This window comes from Tympanuchus pallidicinctus, unplaced genomic scaffold (assembly GCF_026119805.1).
Source record: "Tympanuchus pallidicinctus isolate F22 unplaced genomic scaffold, pur_lepc_1.0 scaffold31, whole genome shotgun sequence".
NCBI classification, from domain to species: domain Eukaryota; kingdom Metazoa; phylum Chordata; class Aves; order Galliformes; family Phasianidae; genus Tympanuchus; species Tympanuchus pallidicinctus.
Window position 1 is genome coordinate 12,653,788 of NW_026294749.1, and position 14,962 is coordinate 12,668,749.

Below are 14,962 nucleotides of genomic sequence, written 5' to 3' on the forward strand. Positions count from 1 at the left end.
TTCTGTGATAGTGGTAAATGAAACTCTGTTGTCTAACATATTATCCTGGTGCTGCACCTCATCTTGTCATCACTTTAAAATTTTCATGCACACAGTCACTTAAGTAATATAAATTACTTAAAAATTAAGTTGTTCGTAAGTGATCTTGTGTTAGGCATGCAAACTCATTTTTTTTCTTGATTATTTTATAATAACCTATTGCTCTCACTGCTTTTGTCTTCAAGCTGGAAAGGGTGTGTTATTACTAGACAATATGTAGTGGTTTATGACACCACAGTTCTACATGCCCTATTTCACAGTGACCCATCAATTAATTTATTCAGCACTTCATGCACGCTCTCCGCTGTGACACTTAGACGAGTTGATCTTAATTTGATTGCCATTAAAGCCTTCCTTTCCTGACAACTGTTGTCAATTATACAAAATAAAATCAAGTATTCATAAGTAGGCCGTAATAGGATATAGGCAGACAGATTTAATAATTCAGTTTTGCTGAGGCTTGAAAGGCATTAGTAGTAGCTGTTGTTCTCATTTGTAAAAAATTAATTGGATACAGATCTGCAGAGAGAAGACAGACATAATTTCATTTATTTAGATTTGATTGTTGAAAAGAGCCCAGACCTATAGCGGCTGTTTAACACTGTCTTTGAGGATAACTGACATGAATTTCTATTAGTTACACGTTAGAGAAAGTAAATGTAATTTAATACACTTGGAGATTAATTTAAGTGAACATATTCTACACATGCTTTTGGTGATAAATCTGTACTGGAATGCAGGATAATAAAATAATACACCTGCATATCTACTGTGTACAAGTAAAATGCAGTTGTTTCCCTCTGAAGCATCTTTAGCACAGGAAAACAATAAAATGTCTCATACTATATTTTAATTCTACCCTTAGCCTCCCTTCAGTTCTTAATAAGTGTTTTTTTAAGCCTGCTGATATTTGGCAAAAATGTAGCAGGCAGAAATCTATTAAAATAAATATCTATTAGTATTCTCTAAGAGAAATTTAATTAAGATTTTCAAAACTTCTGTGTTGTTATTGCCTTCCTATACACTGTTCTTCACTGCATATATTGACATTAGTAATAAATAGTGCTAAGGCTCTCTGGAAACAAACTGGGGACAGGGTGGTCAAAGTACAGAGTAGGAAGAAGATGCACAGGGACAGGCATCCTGGGTGAAGCAGGAACAGGCATCGAGGGTGAGGTACAGGATTCGGGTACGCTGTGTGGAGATGAAGTCAGAAAGGCCAAGGCCCAATTGGATCCATACTTGGCAAGGGGTGGAAGGAGCAAAGGAGATGCTTTTATAGATCCATCAACCAGAAAAGGAAGGTCCAAGCAGGCACACACCTCAAGACCATCAGGCACTACAGGCAGGCTGTTAAAAAAGGACAGGCAGAAGGCTGAGGTACTCAACAGATTTTTTGTCTCAGTCTTCATCAGCAACTGCTCTTCAGGCATCCCTCAGGTGGAGGAGTCAGAAGGTGGAGGCTGAGGGGCTGTGATCCTCCCACAGGAAGCAGAGATCAGGTTTGTGACCACCTGAGGATCCTGAACACCTGTAAGTCTATGGGACCCAATGAGATGCAGCCCAGAGTCCTAAAGGAAGAGGCTGATGCAGTTGCTGAGGCACTCACGGTGCCATTTGAAAAGTCATGGCCGTCACGTGGAGTCCCCTGTGTCTGGAAAAAGGCAGAGTTGTACCTGCTTTTAACACGGGTAGGATGGATGACCGAGGGAACTACTGACTTCTCAGCTTCGCTTCTGTGCTGGGGAATATCTTGGAAGAAATTCACCTGGAAGCTGTGCTAAGGCACGTGGAAGAGAGAGAGGTGATACAGGAAAGCCAGCATGGCTTCATCCAGAGCGAGTCCTGTCTGATCAATGTTGCAGCCTTCTACAGTGGTGTTACTGCGTCAGTGGGAAAGGGAAGAGCCAGTGATGTCTTCTACTGGGACTTCAGGAAGGCCTTTGACACAGGCCCCTACAGCATCTTTCCATTCATATTGGAGAGATGAGTGATTGTGTGATAGTAGACTTAAAAAGAAAGCAGAAGGAAGCTGTCTGTTCATCTTGCCAACCCATCTGAATTTTTTGTTGGTATTTTTCAAATCTGATGCACGAGGGCTTTCCATGTGTTGATGCATGTGTTATAAAGTATTTCAGTTCTGTTAGCCAGTCTTGCTTTTCACAGCAATATTATTCCCTAACAAAAAAAACCCCATGCATATGTAACAGGATATTCTGCTTCTATTTTATTGTTTTAGGGCATCAGAAGTAGGAAGTTCTGTTGCACTCCCATTCTCAAAAACCTTTGCCTGATATCTCTTTGAGCAGTGTAATGCACAAAAGATGTTTCACATCCTGCAATTATCTTTCTGTATCAAACTAAACCAACTTATCTGGCATAACTATAATTTTCTCTCCACAGTCATAGGAAATATTAAATATTGATATAATTCCTATCATGTGAATGGTTTTTGTTTCTTTGTTGTATAGCCTTCAATGAAAAGCAAAAGATGCAGTTTTGTATAACATTTGAATTGAATTTTCTTTTTGCAAAGCAGATTGCTATCCATATTCTTACTCAGATTTTTATTTTTAACAACACTTCTTTACAAATTACATGGTAAGCAGGCTGATTAGTGAGGTGATTGGTTTAAGTAAAGCAAGTCTGTCTTTCTGCTTTTCAAAAACAACATTTCCAAATGAAATAGGAATGAAGAATGTAATACATAACAATTGTTCCTCTTCCAAATGACATAATTTAAAAACCCTGTAAGCTAGAATACATAACAAAACTTTGCAATGACCTAAGTAATAAATTGTTTTCAGAAGACTGTATTAAAAATTGTAATTAATTCTCTGAAGAGCTTATGTAAAAATACAATTGAAGTGGTAGTAACACATGTAAATACAGTATGGTAACTTCAGGAAATTAAAGATAACGGCAAGTAAAGAAATTAATGCATAGGGCATAATATTAAGTAAGAGAAATCTTATTATGTATACACGTGTATACATATATTTTGTTGTTATGTCATTAAGAAGCTTTCCTTCCTGTTCTTCCTTTCTCATCTGTAGGCTTCTCTTTTACTTTAGGCTACATATTTTCAAGCACTTTCCAGAATCAACCTGTCTTTATTTTGAGAGCTTTTCTTCACATTTTCTAGAAGCAGGCAGGTGCACAAATGAATAACCGTGTCATTGATGCACGTTTAAGTAAAAGGCATTTGCAGAAATATTTGTTCTGTATGTGTCATGCTCTTACATGCTGAATAAGACCTGAAGTGACTAAGTGAGATTCCCCCTGCTTACTCTATATTTAGCACTTGCCCTTTTTTTGGCAAATGTTAGCCAGATATATCAAGGCCTGAAGTTATTGTGCTCATGGTTGAGTGTCACCAGTTGAGAGTCTTTTGAACCATGGCAGGGCGTTTCCATCTACCAACCGTTCCCCCGTGGGAAGCCAGCAAAGAGCTGGAAAAGGAGGGATTACAACTTGGTTGAGATAAAGAGAAACTGTTTTACTAGAAACGGTAAAGAAATGAGAGAGAACACAGTATGAAAGGAATCAGGGGTAATGAATCAAACAAATGAGAGAGAGATGCCTTTATAACTACGCTGCTGATGGTACTGACCAGAAGTAAAGCTATGGTCATGTTACCTGCTTCCCACCCAGTACCATGTGAGCTTAACAAAAGCTGCTGGAAACTGCAGCTCCCCAGCAGCCATCCCACCTCTGTCAGTTCACTGCATGATGTTTGATATGGAATACCTATGGAAAACCATGACGGCGAGCTTTTTTATGTCTGCTCCAAAATAGAAAGGCTGTTCTGAAAGTAATACCTCCTATTTTATTATGTTGGCCCACAACATCAGAGGTAGATGTTTGTGGTATGACTGTAGGAGTGCCATCATTCCATTTGTGGCTGTGCAACAGATGGCAGCAGAGAAGTAGTCTGACAAAATTGTGTCTGACGTGGAAGTCTGTATGAAGCAGAGGTGTGTAAGTGAATTCCTCCATGCAGAAAAAATTGCATTGTATCCAGCTTAATATCTTGAGTACCTTGAATACTGTGTTCCGTTCACTACAAAAAAGGCACTGAGGTGCTGGAGCACATTCATGGAAGGGCAACAAAGCCTTGAGGGGTCTGGAGCACGAGTCCTATGAGGAGCATCTGAGGAAGCTGGAATTGTTACTCTGGAGGAGACTCATAGGACATGTTATCACTCTTTGCAACTACTTGAGAGGAGGCTGTAGCAAGGTGGCTGTAAGCCTCTTCTCCAACGTAGCTAGCAATAGGGCTAGAAGGAGTGACTTCAAGTTGAACCAAGGGAGGTTCAGGTTGAATATTACAAACAATTTTTTCTTAGAATTAGTGGTCACTTGCTGGAATGGGCTGCCCAGGGAGGTGGTTGAATCACCATCTCTGGAGGTATTCAAGAAATGTTTATATGTTGTATTGAGGTACATGGTTTAGTGCGGAAATATTATTGGTAGGTAGAAAGTTGGACTAGATGATATTTGAGTCTTTTCCAGCCTTGATGATTCTATGATATGAGGAATTATAGGCTTGTGAGTCTCACCTAGGAGATTGAGTACACCTTCAGTAAGGTTGCAGGTGACACCAAGTTGGGAGGAAGTGTGGATCTGCCTGAGGATAAGAAGGGGCGAGGGACTTGGACAGGCTGGTTCACTGTCTAAGGCCAATGGGATAAAGTTCAACCAGACCAAGTATTTGGTCCTGCAGTTTGATCATAATTATCCCATGCAGTGTAACAGGCTTGGGGCAGTGACTGGCAAACTGTGTGGCAGAAAAGGACTCAGGGGTGTTATTCAATGCTTGGCTGGGCATGAGCCAGCAGTGAGTCCAGGTGACCAGAAGGGTCAGTAGCATGCTTGAATCAGAAATAGCATAGCCATCAAAAGCAGGGAGGTGTTCATCCCCCCATACTCAGTACTGCTGTGACCACATATTAAGTACTGTGTTCAGTTTTGGGCCCCTCTTTGCTCTTCAGAGAAATGATTGAATTGCTCAAACCTAGTGTAATTCCTTTAGATTTAACCTTAAATTGTAATTCCGATCATTCCTATTCTTTCACTGTAAAAACAAAAATAAATTAGATACATTAACTGTGTTCAAATTTGTATTCTAATATTTGATGATTATTGTTCATGGAAAATGGGCATTTGAGCACTCCCACTGCCTAAAGAAAACACTTTAATTTCTCAGTTTTCCTTGATGCGCAGCCCTTGTTGTGCTCTTAGAGATATCCTGTGTTAGAGATGCCCTGTGTTCAGTGTGGCATTTCATTTTTCTGTAGTCAGCTCTGCTTTGATTGGTAAACATTTAAATTCATGACTTCTCCTTTAAGCAGCAAATAACTTAAAAATTTGTATGAATACGATAAACTTCTCTATATACTGGAAAATAATTTCCTGGTTCAGTAATTAACACTGAATACAAAGGGATTCACAATGTATAATGTTTGTGTAGATGTTCTTTCCTTGCAGGTCATATTCACGTTAGAAATGCAATAGATTAACTTTGATGTAAAACATTCTGTCAAAGTATATATAAAACAAAGAGTTTAAGAATGTATACATAGTGTCACAATTGGGTGTACCAATTGTGCATGGATGGCCAGTCTTTTGTCTTGCCTGGGCCACGTTGAGTGAAGAGGAATTGTCTTGAGCTGCATAATAAATATATAGTTAATGTGTATAAGTAATAACATGTGGTTTGGGTTGTTTTTCTTTAATAAGAACAGGAAAAATAGAGGGTAACAAAAACATAAAGTAGTGAGCTGGACATAGATGAAAGCATTTTGAAATGGTTTGGTTGGAATAGTTGTTTTTTTTTTTTCCCAGAAGTCATTGATATTGATTTTAGAAGGCCTTGGTACTGCTGACTAAAATTATGAAGTACACAACTTCCATGCAGTTGGAAATATTTGGGTTGTTAAAGGTTTGTGGGACTCATGGGAGTCGGGAGTTGTTTTTATGCATTGTTTTCAATCGTATGTTTAGACTCCTGTGTTTATAACTTAGTTAAGGGAGGTTTAAAAATCTCATAATTCAAATTACGTAACTCTGATGAATTATTAGAAGTAGAAAAGAAGATTGTATTGTTTCAATTTTGCTGTTGTGATCAGTATTGAAAGCTGACTTAGCAGAAAGCAATCTCTTTTTCTGGATAGAACGGAAACAGCCTACAAGATAAGTTATTGATGAAATTAACTGCTGAAGTGGAGAGGAAATGTGACTGGCCAATACATGTCATAGTGTGAGCTCTATTAAATGAATATATGTGCAATCAACCATTCACAGGAGCCACTCTGGTCTTGAACTGCATTGATCTGTAGTATTAATTCTAAATGAAATTGATGGAAGAGAACAACCATTGACAGGAGGGGTAAGGAGAACTATGAAATGTCTTGTACAGGAAAAGTATGATGGAAAGTAGGCTGATCAGTGCCACGCATAGAATGTGCACTGAAATGGGGAATATCTAGGTGCTGCTAGGTATCTCATCCTTACTGATGCAGTATATACCACTGAACTCTTCAAAGTATTTTGAAGAGAATAAAAAGAACAAAGTATTTTACTTTAGAACAAAGTCCGTGAAGAAAACTGTTTAATTTTAAATCCTATTTAGTCTTATCTTGAGCTTTACATCAGTAGCCTATGTAATAGTCCATATTTGGTGGTAGTTGTATGGAGCACATTGTGGTGGGGGAAATCATGTTACTGCTCTTCATTTTCAGTTTCTTGAATACTAGTCTTCTGTCTGTAGAGCATATTGATTCTCTTCAGTGTGTATTTGTACCTTGAGCTTCCATCATGTTTTAACTACTGTGCACGTACTGACTGGTTTCTTTAGTTTTGAGTCTTCGACAACTGAAAGTAACTTTAAGTTAATTCTTTTAAGTCAAATATGTAGGAGCCTGGATTGTTCTTTGAATGTCATCCTTATTAAGGTTTATCTGAGGGGAGAAGTTTCAGTGAAGCCAGAAGAACATAAGTAATGGAAACCTCTTAAGTGCAAACAGCAATGATACAAAAACTACAAATGTTTTGTTATTCTCTTGTTTTAGAATTGCACAAGTGAGAAAAAGGTTAAACCTTTTTCAGCTTTATCCAGTGAAGTGTTGTCTCTTTCTGGTAATATTTGAAAACTTGTTTAGAAACTATTAAGAAATCTGTAATTTTTTATTTTTTTTTTTCCCATGCTTACAAACAAGCAATTGTTAATTCTATCAGGAAAAAATGTTCTGTTTTCATGGCAGAAAGCATTTAATCAGCAGTCAGACATTCCAAAGTGTGATTTTTGTGTACATTTATTTTAAATGTTTGTAAATTTATTTTACTTTCACTCTTCTATTTATTTTTTTTTTAACTCAAACTGAATTTTTGAGGTCTAAAAGCTAGTTACATCTTTGTAATTTCAAGTCATATCTTTCTAATTTCAAGGTTCATGTTTCATTCGAACTGACCAGCTTGATGGAGAAACAGATTGGAAACTGAAGGTTGCTGTCAGTTGCACACAAAGATTGCCAGCTTTGGGGGTAAGCATTTCATTTATTTACTTTTAAAATACTTTGGACATGTGCATATTTCCCTTTTAGATATGACAGTTAAAATTGTTGCAGGTATATGTGTAAGAAGAAAATCTGTTACCACAGATACATATTTTTTGCAATGAATTGGGGATAGGTATTCCACTGAATGGTGAATGAGAAGTTGTGAGAATTGTTGTGTTAAAACTTTTATGTTTTCTTCTTTGTTTAGGGGAAAAAGTTTATGAATAGATTTGGCTGAAGTATATTGTTGATCATCTACAACAGTGGCATAAAATAATGTTTAAACCTGTGCCTTTGACTTAAAGGAAGTAAATATCTGTATTGCACTTGTTTTTATTTATGGAGAATAAATTGGAATCTATTGGAGGATCTTCATTTGAGTGGCAGGACATGCATTCTCAAATTTTTGCAGAAGTGAAGGTTGGTTCAAGTCCTGATTGTTTTGGGCATATAGGGGATGGAAGAGCGAGATATTGAGAAATTCAAACTGGAAACAGCATGAATTAACTGTCCAATATAGTAACCATTCCTTCCTTAGTTACTTATAGTTACTGCTCTTAACCTAAGTCCTGCTTATCTTTTCAAGTTCTCCCTTTTCGTGAGCTGTAACTGACAATCTGAATTCACATAATCATTTAACAAGCCTCACCTGGTTACCAGCAGGAAATGGAAGCAACCAAGCAGCTAATGTGCTCTCCTACATCCACATAGTTATGATGTAATAATTCTTTACTTCACATTAGCCAAGATTTGGTCTTCATGACACTTCATATGATATTTTCTGCCGAGTAAACTAAACTATCTTTTAACTTACAATTGCATGGTTTGGTCAAACCATTGACTCTTGGTAGTTCCCTCACTCTTATCAGTATAGCATTTTTTCCCAAACCACTATTTTCAGAGAATATTGATTTTAGATTACCTTTATATTTCTGTAATGTGTGGGATTTTATCTCCATTTTAAATGGCTAATTCCTAACTGGTCTTGAACTGCTTGCCGTGCTAAACTCCTAGGGCCTGTCTCTCTTCAAATTGTTTGGGGAAATTTGTTTCGAATTGCTTGAGGAAAATGGCAGCAGAATGTTTTTTAGGGGATCCCATAGATTTCACAGAAGGTAAATTGCACAGAATTGCAGAGGTTGGAAGGGACCTCAAGAGATGGAGTCCAACATGCATTCCAGACGGCTGTGTCCGTTCCTGCAGGCAGCAAGTAGGTACTTATCTTCTGCAGATACTTCTGCCTTTAATGAGATGTTAATAACATGCGCGTGCTGTCTGTCGTCTGAAGAAACTGTAAGAGCAACTTCATAATCTTCATGTGAAGCTCTAAGAAAACCATGGAATTCGAGCTCACGTAAAAAAATACCATTAATTTTTGTAGTTCCTAATAGAGTCATAAAGTGTGGAAAGATCACTATATTTGTACACCTTACACATGTGGTTTTTTTGAAGTCAGATTAAAATGCAGTGGGCAGAATCATGTTTTTATAGTAGTTAGCACAAAAATATGGCTTGTAAAATATTAGTGCAATAGAATAGATGCTTGAACAATGTAAAGTTGTTTTTGTAGAGGTAGGTGGTTTTGTCACTCTTTGAAGTCCAAACTGTATTCAAAAAAGCATGCTTAAAATATGCAGTTGAGGATCTATTCCTGTCTTGAAAACGCTCTGTTCTACAGCAATGAACTTGCTAATATGTGCAATATGTAACAAGGGTATGTTCTCTTTGATAACCTTAATATCTTTCTTTTGGAGAAAATTCTTGGGCTTTGGAGCTGTCTAGTGAAGGACTGAGCTTTGTGTTCTAGTCTTGGATCAACTTTGGTTTTGTTTTCTCTCTACAAAGCGTTGGGAGCATCAGGCTGTGATCCTTCCTCTGTTATAAGAAACTGCTATGGAAGTGATCCTCCGTGCATTCCATTTTCACTGTGTTGTACAGGGTAGGCAGCTTGTCCTATTTGCCCAAACAGTAATTGGCATGGTGAAAATAAAACATTTCAGCTAAGGAATATCTATTTTGATACTACTTTTTTATTTTTCTTCTTTTTTTCTTTTTTTTCTTTTTTTTTTTTTGATAGTGTCATTCATGAAAACCTACTTTGCTTTAGGGAATTTTGAGAAATAGGCCTGCTCAGATACCAACTCATTTACAATAAATATGTTTCTAACACTTCCATTCTATCAGTGTTGTTGCTTCCACAGTTAGTATGCTACTAAAAGTCTTCTGTCTTACTGTACCTATAATTTACATGTTACAAATTTTAAGATTGTGTGAAAATTAAAAAAAATAAAGGGCTGAAATGGGCCTCTTGTGCCATAATTCTTGATTGCCACCTGCTGGGCTGCGAGAGGAATAGCTGTGGCAAACTGGCACATTGGGGGCCCTTCCTTCAGGTCTTTTCAGCTGATCTCAAACCGAATGCAAGTTTTAAGGATCGGTGTGACAGAGTTTGGGTGTTTTTTTGTAGTTGTTTGTGTGTAGGTTGTGTTTTTAGCTGCAGTTCTATGCTGCTTTTTGCGACATGTAAAATTAGTTGGTAGAGGACAGAGAATGGATGGAGCATAATGAGTTCTCTGGCTACAAAGAACTGTTTAGAGAACACGAAAGTCTTTTAGGCTTGTCCATTTCAAATGCAGCAGAAGTGTTGGAATTCTATGCCATTTTATACTGAAGTGCTCATATTTGTTGGGTACAATATTGGGTTAGGATTCTGTGGTTAAATTTGTATTTCTTTATGATAAACCAGTAATTCGCTGGACAGGTTCCATTCACAAAATGAATCTGTTTAGAAATACAGACTGGTGTGGGGTCCTGTCTCAGGGAAGCCATTTTGCCCTCAATATCTCCAGGCTGATGTTGAGATCTATTTTTTCTCTTATCATTTTCAGAATTTTTTCCTTTGCTGGATCCAATGGCTTTATCTAAACTTCTCCTTGAAATAGCTGATATTTGTTGCAGTTGTGGTTTTCCTGACTTCCAGGTGTTGACTCCTATTACAGTGTCTTCTCCATGTGTTTGTAGGGCATTTTCAAATCCAGCAGTTTATTTTTGCACATTAAAGTATATTTTTAATCATGTAAGGGAACACGTGCAAGTTGCACATAGAGCAGACTAAACAATTGGGTCATATATTTAACTAATATATGCTGCATAGTTCGTAGAATCATGCATTTTTAATTTCTTTGGTTACCTGACATAAACGCTGTGAGTATCTTGTGTTGTTGAGAGCTGTCAGTCACGCCAAGAGAGCAGTGCTGTAACCTTACCCGCTGTGACACCCAGAATAAATGTGCCTGCAGACCTTCAGACCTTTCCTTAAAGAACAGATGACACCACGAAGATGATCAGTGCAGATTTTGTTGTCTTCCTAAAGCACTTACTGTGATCAGAGAATTAAAATTTCAGCGGGTCATCTAGTGATGGCTGAGCTGCAAATACTGTGAAAACTAGATTAGGTTTCTTGCAGCTTCATAGCTATAGGTGAAGTGGTTTTTTAATTGCAGTGTACACATTCTGGGGCATTCATTTCTGGCTTAAGTGATCAAGTAAATTTATTAACAGCAATGAGGTCACTGTAATTTTCAATAAATGGTGACTTGCTGATTTATATCAGAAGATCCATACAGCAGTAAACAATGCCATTTATATTTAATTAGTTTTATTGAACCAAAAGCAATTTTATTTGTAATGAACTACATGTTATGATTAAGAATGTATTTTAATGATCTTTAAGTAAGGTGAACAAATGTTGCCCTTGACCTAACAGAGGAGCTTTTTCTGTGTTACCGGTAGCTGCAGGGTGATTGGTGAATTACTATTGTGAAAAGCAAAGGAGAACATTTTTGTTACTGTATCATCAAGTCATCTCCTGAATTTCAGTGCGAAGGATGAAATGATTTCTTTTCGATTATTATTTTCATGCTACAGGGAATGAAATGCATGATGTAATCATGTCATTTTTTTAAGCATCTGATCTACAATTATATAAAAATAACTTTTTATTGCCTAAGGTTTAGGTTTATTGTTTTTACTTTAATCTACACTCGTTACAATCCCCCTGCTCGTAACATATGGGTAGAGTAAATCAGCTTCAATGAAGTACTGGTTTGATGTTTATAATATGCAAATTATTCTTTCATAAAGCTAAACTTGATGTAGTCCAAGCTGCTTATTAGTTAAACTATTAATAGTTCTCTGGTTTTTAAAAAACATTCAATCTCTGTTAGAGGAAATTTCTCTTTTCCCTACTTCTCTGTCGAGGGAAGCAATGACACAAGCTTGACCAGGTACATCTTTCTTCCTCAGAGAGCTAAAGTTATATTTACACTTAGCATTGTGTACAAATCTTGAAGCCTCCTGGCTGAATTCTCCATTGTGTTTTCTTTTAATACATTGAGATGAGAAATGCACTACTGGGAAAGCAGCGCTGCGTGAAGGGACATCTTTGTGCTCCTACAGTAAACTGTATTGTTGAATGCAATTCATATGTAAATGTCAATCTTCTATAACCATTCTGTGGATTTCTTTTTACCATTGTGTTATGAGAATTCAGCTTCTGTATTTTATTGGAGAAAGAATGATGCCTATTCATTGTATGGAGCATTGGTCTACAGTACAGAAAACGTCCTTTTCCCTTCCCTTTTCCCCAGTAATGAAGAAGTGATTTAGGAAGCTACTGAGCACATGTAATAGGCTTGTGTAACTTCTTTCTATCAATGAACTTCCATCCCAGATTTCTCCTGGAGAAGATTTTGTCTTTTATTTTTCTCCCCAATACTCAGCTGCTTGCAGTTTGTGGCATTCTATCTAGAACAATGCCACAAGTGTGTAGGCAGTGTGCAGGTCTCAGTATTTCAGAAAGGTGAGGTTGAGTTGAAATTAAAAAATAATAATTAAAAAGAAACAAACAAACAAACAAAAAACAGGAACGTTTGGGTTTTAAATCAGAAATACCAAAGGAGAATTTAAAAAAATGAAATAAAATAAAAGGAACGTGGTAGAAATTTTAACATTTAAAATAAAACAAAGGACGATGTCACATTAGAAGCAAATACCTGTAGAAAGATTGGAAAGTGGGAAAATATATCGCTGCACAAATACCTGTACACCTTAAAGGCAGATATTTCTGCTGCTTTTTATTCTAATGTTGCTTCCTGCTAAGGCATTCTTTGAAAAGGGATAAGTTCTGGGTTGGTGCATTTCACTAGCAGTTTGTATTGTGTGTGAGCGTGGTATTAATTTTCTGACGTACCTTCCATTACTGAGAGTTTATTTTTCTTTACATAATAAAGCACATAATAACCCAGATTGGCTAAATTGTAGGTGATAACAGATTCAGAAGAAGTGAATGATGAGGGTATAGGATGCTGCTTGTGTATTAGTTTCATATGAATTATTTCTCATGAAGCTGATGAATGTAGATAGAAAGAACAAGGGTGCAACGAATGAAGCAGTGTGAAAGTCTAAAATGAATGATTGATAGTTTAAAGGTTAAGATAACTTGAGAGGTCTGATTAAATTCATGTTTTAAAAAGTATGTGAAATACTATTTTTGCAAGGTATGAAGTAAAAGACATTTTTCTACAGAATGTGAGCTGAAATACAAACTAATGATTTATTTATAAGCCTACACATTTTATAATCAAACATGCTTGATAAAGTCACAGTAGATTAGAAAATGTTTCCACTCTTTCCTGGAAAAGTGACAGATTATATTCAGAAATCTATCATTGTTGTGTCAGAGTAACAGAAAGGTACAGACATGTAGACTTTAAAGCTCATTAACGCATGTTTGAACAATTGCAACTTCATTTCTGTAGTGTTCTAATTGTTTTAGTCAAATTCAGATCTTTGTTATACTTCAATTATGATCAGAAAATAATTGTAGTATTTTTGAAAATTACTGTGTTTGGGCTATTTGATTACATGTCCATAAAAGAGGCTGTAAAATTAGTTCAATTTTGAAACTAGTGTATTCTAGCTCAGATGAACAGGGTGTTATAACTCTATAATTGGCTTCCTGGAGGAAGGTGTATGATTAGCCTTTTGCAAGATTCAAGTAGTAGATAAAGGATGGAAGTAACCTGAGTAATTAGGAGCTAGACACTGTAAGAAGCTAGACATCCTTGCATTTCATCACAGGTTGAGAGTCTTAGTCTCACTGGGCGTTGGTATCAATCCTCTCCAAGGCTGGATGGTGAGGTCTACCCACTCTGAAATCTTAGATGCTGTTGGTCCTGACCATCAAAACTTTCTTAAAACTGCAGGAGTTCTCATGGGTTGACTGCAGATGGATATACTGAGAGCTTCAGCATTTAAGAAAAGATGAGTTCATTGCTTGACCTTTCATTCAGTTGGCTTTTGCCTTGTTGGAAATGTAATTTGTTTCCAGTTTCATTTAAGAATAAAATGAAACCAAGAAACTTTATTTTTTTTTAAAGGAACCAGCAAAATATTTTTAAGGTTACACTAAAAATAAAAATTAAAACCAAGCTCTTAAGAAACAAAGAGTTTAGTGCATGAAAAATCGATGTGCTTATACTGCTATTTTGGATCTGATAGCTTTATAACAGGATGTACTGAAGAAAGTGATGTGTTTTTTGGATAACTTCAGTGCGTTACATTTGGGGTGGGGTGTTAAGAGTCATATAAGCTGAAGTTGTTACCATTAAAAGGTCCTTCAAAATAATTAAATTCAAGTTTAAAGTACATTAATCTGTTTTACAGGATCTCTTTTCAATCAATGCTTATGTTTATGCTCAGAAGCCACAGCTGGATATTCATAGTTTTGAGGGTACCTTCACACGGGTAAGTAATGTCAATAAATACGTTTCTATTCCTCTCTTCTTAGCATTACAAGAGTATATTTACATGTTCCTGTCATGGAAGTATTTACCAAAACATTTTGTAAATGACATATTCCAGAAATCTAATACAAATAGAAGATTTGAAGATCTGGTATATTTGCTGCCACCACTATAATATTGTATGAAATTCTATGTATAGCACCATATTTTGTTTGTCTCATGTCTAATATGTCACAGTGTCAGGTTTAACGTATTCAGCAGCCTCACACAATGCAGCTGACAGTTTCTGTGCAATAAATATGTTCCTTGTTTTACAGCTTCTATGGAAGTATTAGCTTTTCCTTGAAAATTTCAGTTATGTTGAAAAATAAAGCTAGAAGGCACTTATGTGGGGGCTTTATCAAATCCTTTTTTTTCCAGGTTTAACTATATTCAAGACCAAATATGATGACATTGCAAATGTTTTTGTGAGATATTCTCTGTTCCACTGGGTGGCCTGCTAACGTTAATGCTTTAAAGCAAGTCATCCCAACAGCTGGTAACAATATAATAAATAGA

The 14,962-nt window shown here is 36.6% G+C and overlaps 1 protein-coding gene across 6 annotated transcripts in view; it reads left to right on the forward strand.

Annotated features, from left to right (window-relative positions):
* The window catches only part of ATP9B (ATPase phospholipid transporting 9B (putative)), a 155,991-nt gene that overhangs the window by 54,050 nt on the left and 86,979 nt on the right, over nucleotides 1–14,962 (forward strand). For all 6 annotated transcript variants that reach the window (XM_052697876.1, XM_052697877.1, XM_052697879.1 and 3 more), the window contains exons 8-9: nucleotides 7,489–7,583; nucleotides 14,325–14,405. In XM_052697876.1, the coding sequence (XP_052553836.1) occupies nucleotides 7,489–7,583; nucleotides 14,325–14,405 (176 nt within the window). The remainder of the gene's footprint in view (nucleotides 1–7,488; nucleotides 7,584–14,324; nucleotides 14,406–14,962) is intronic.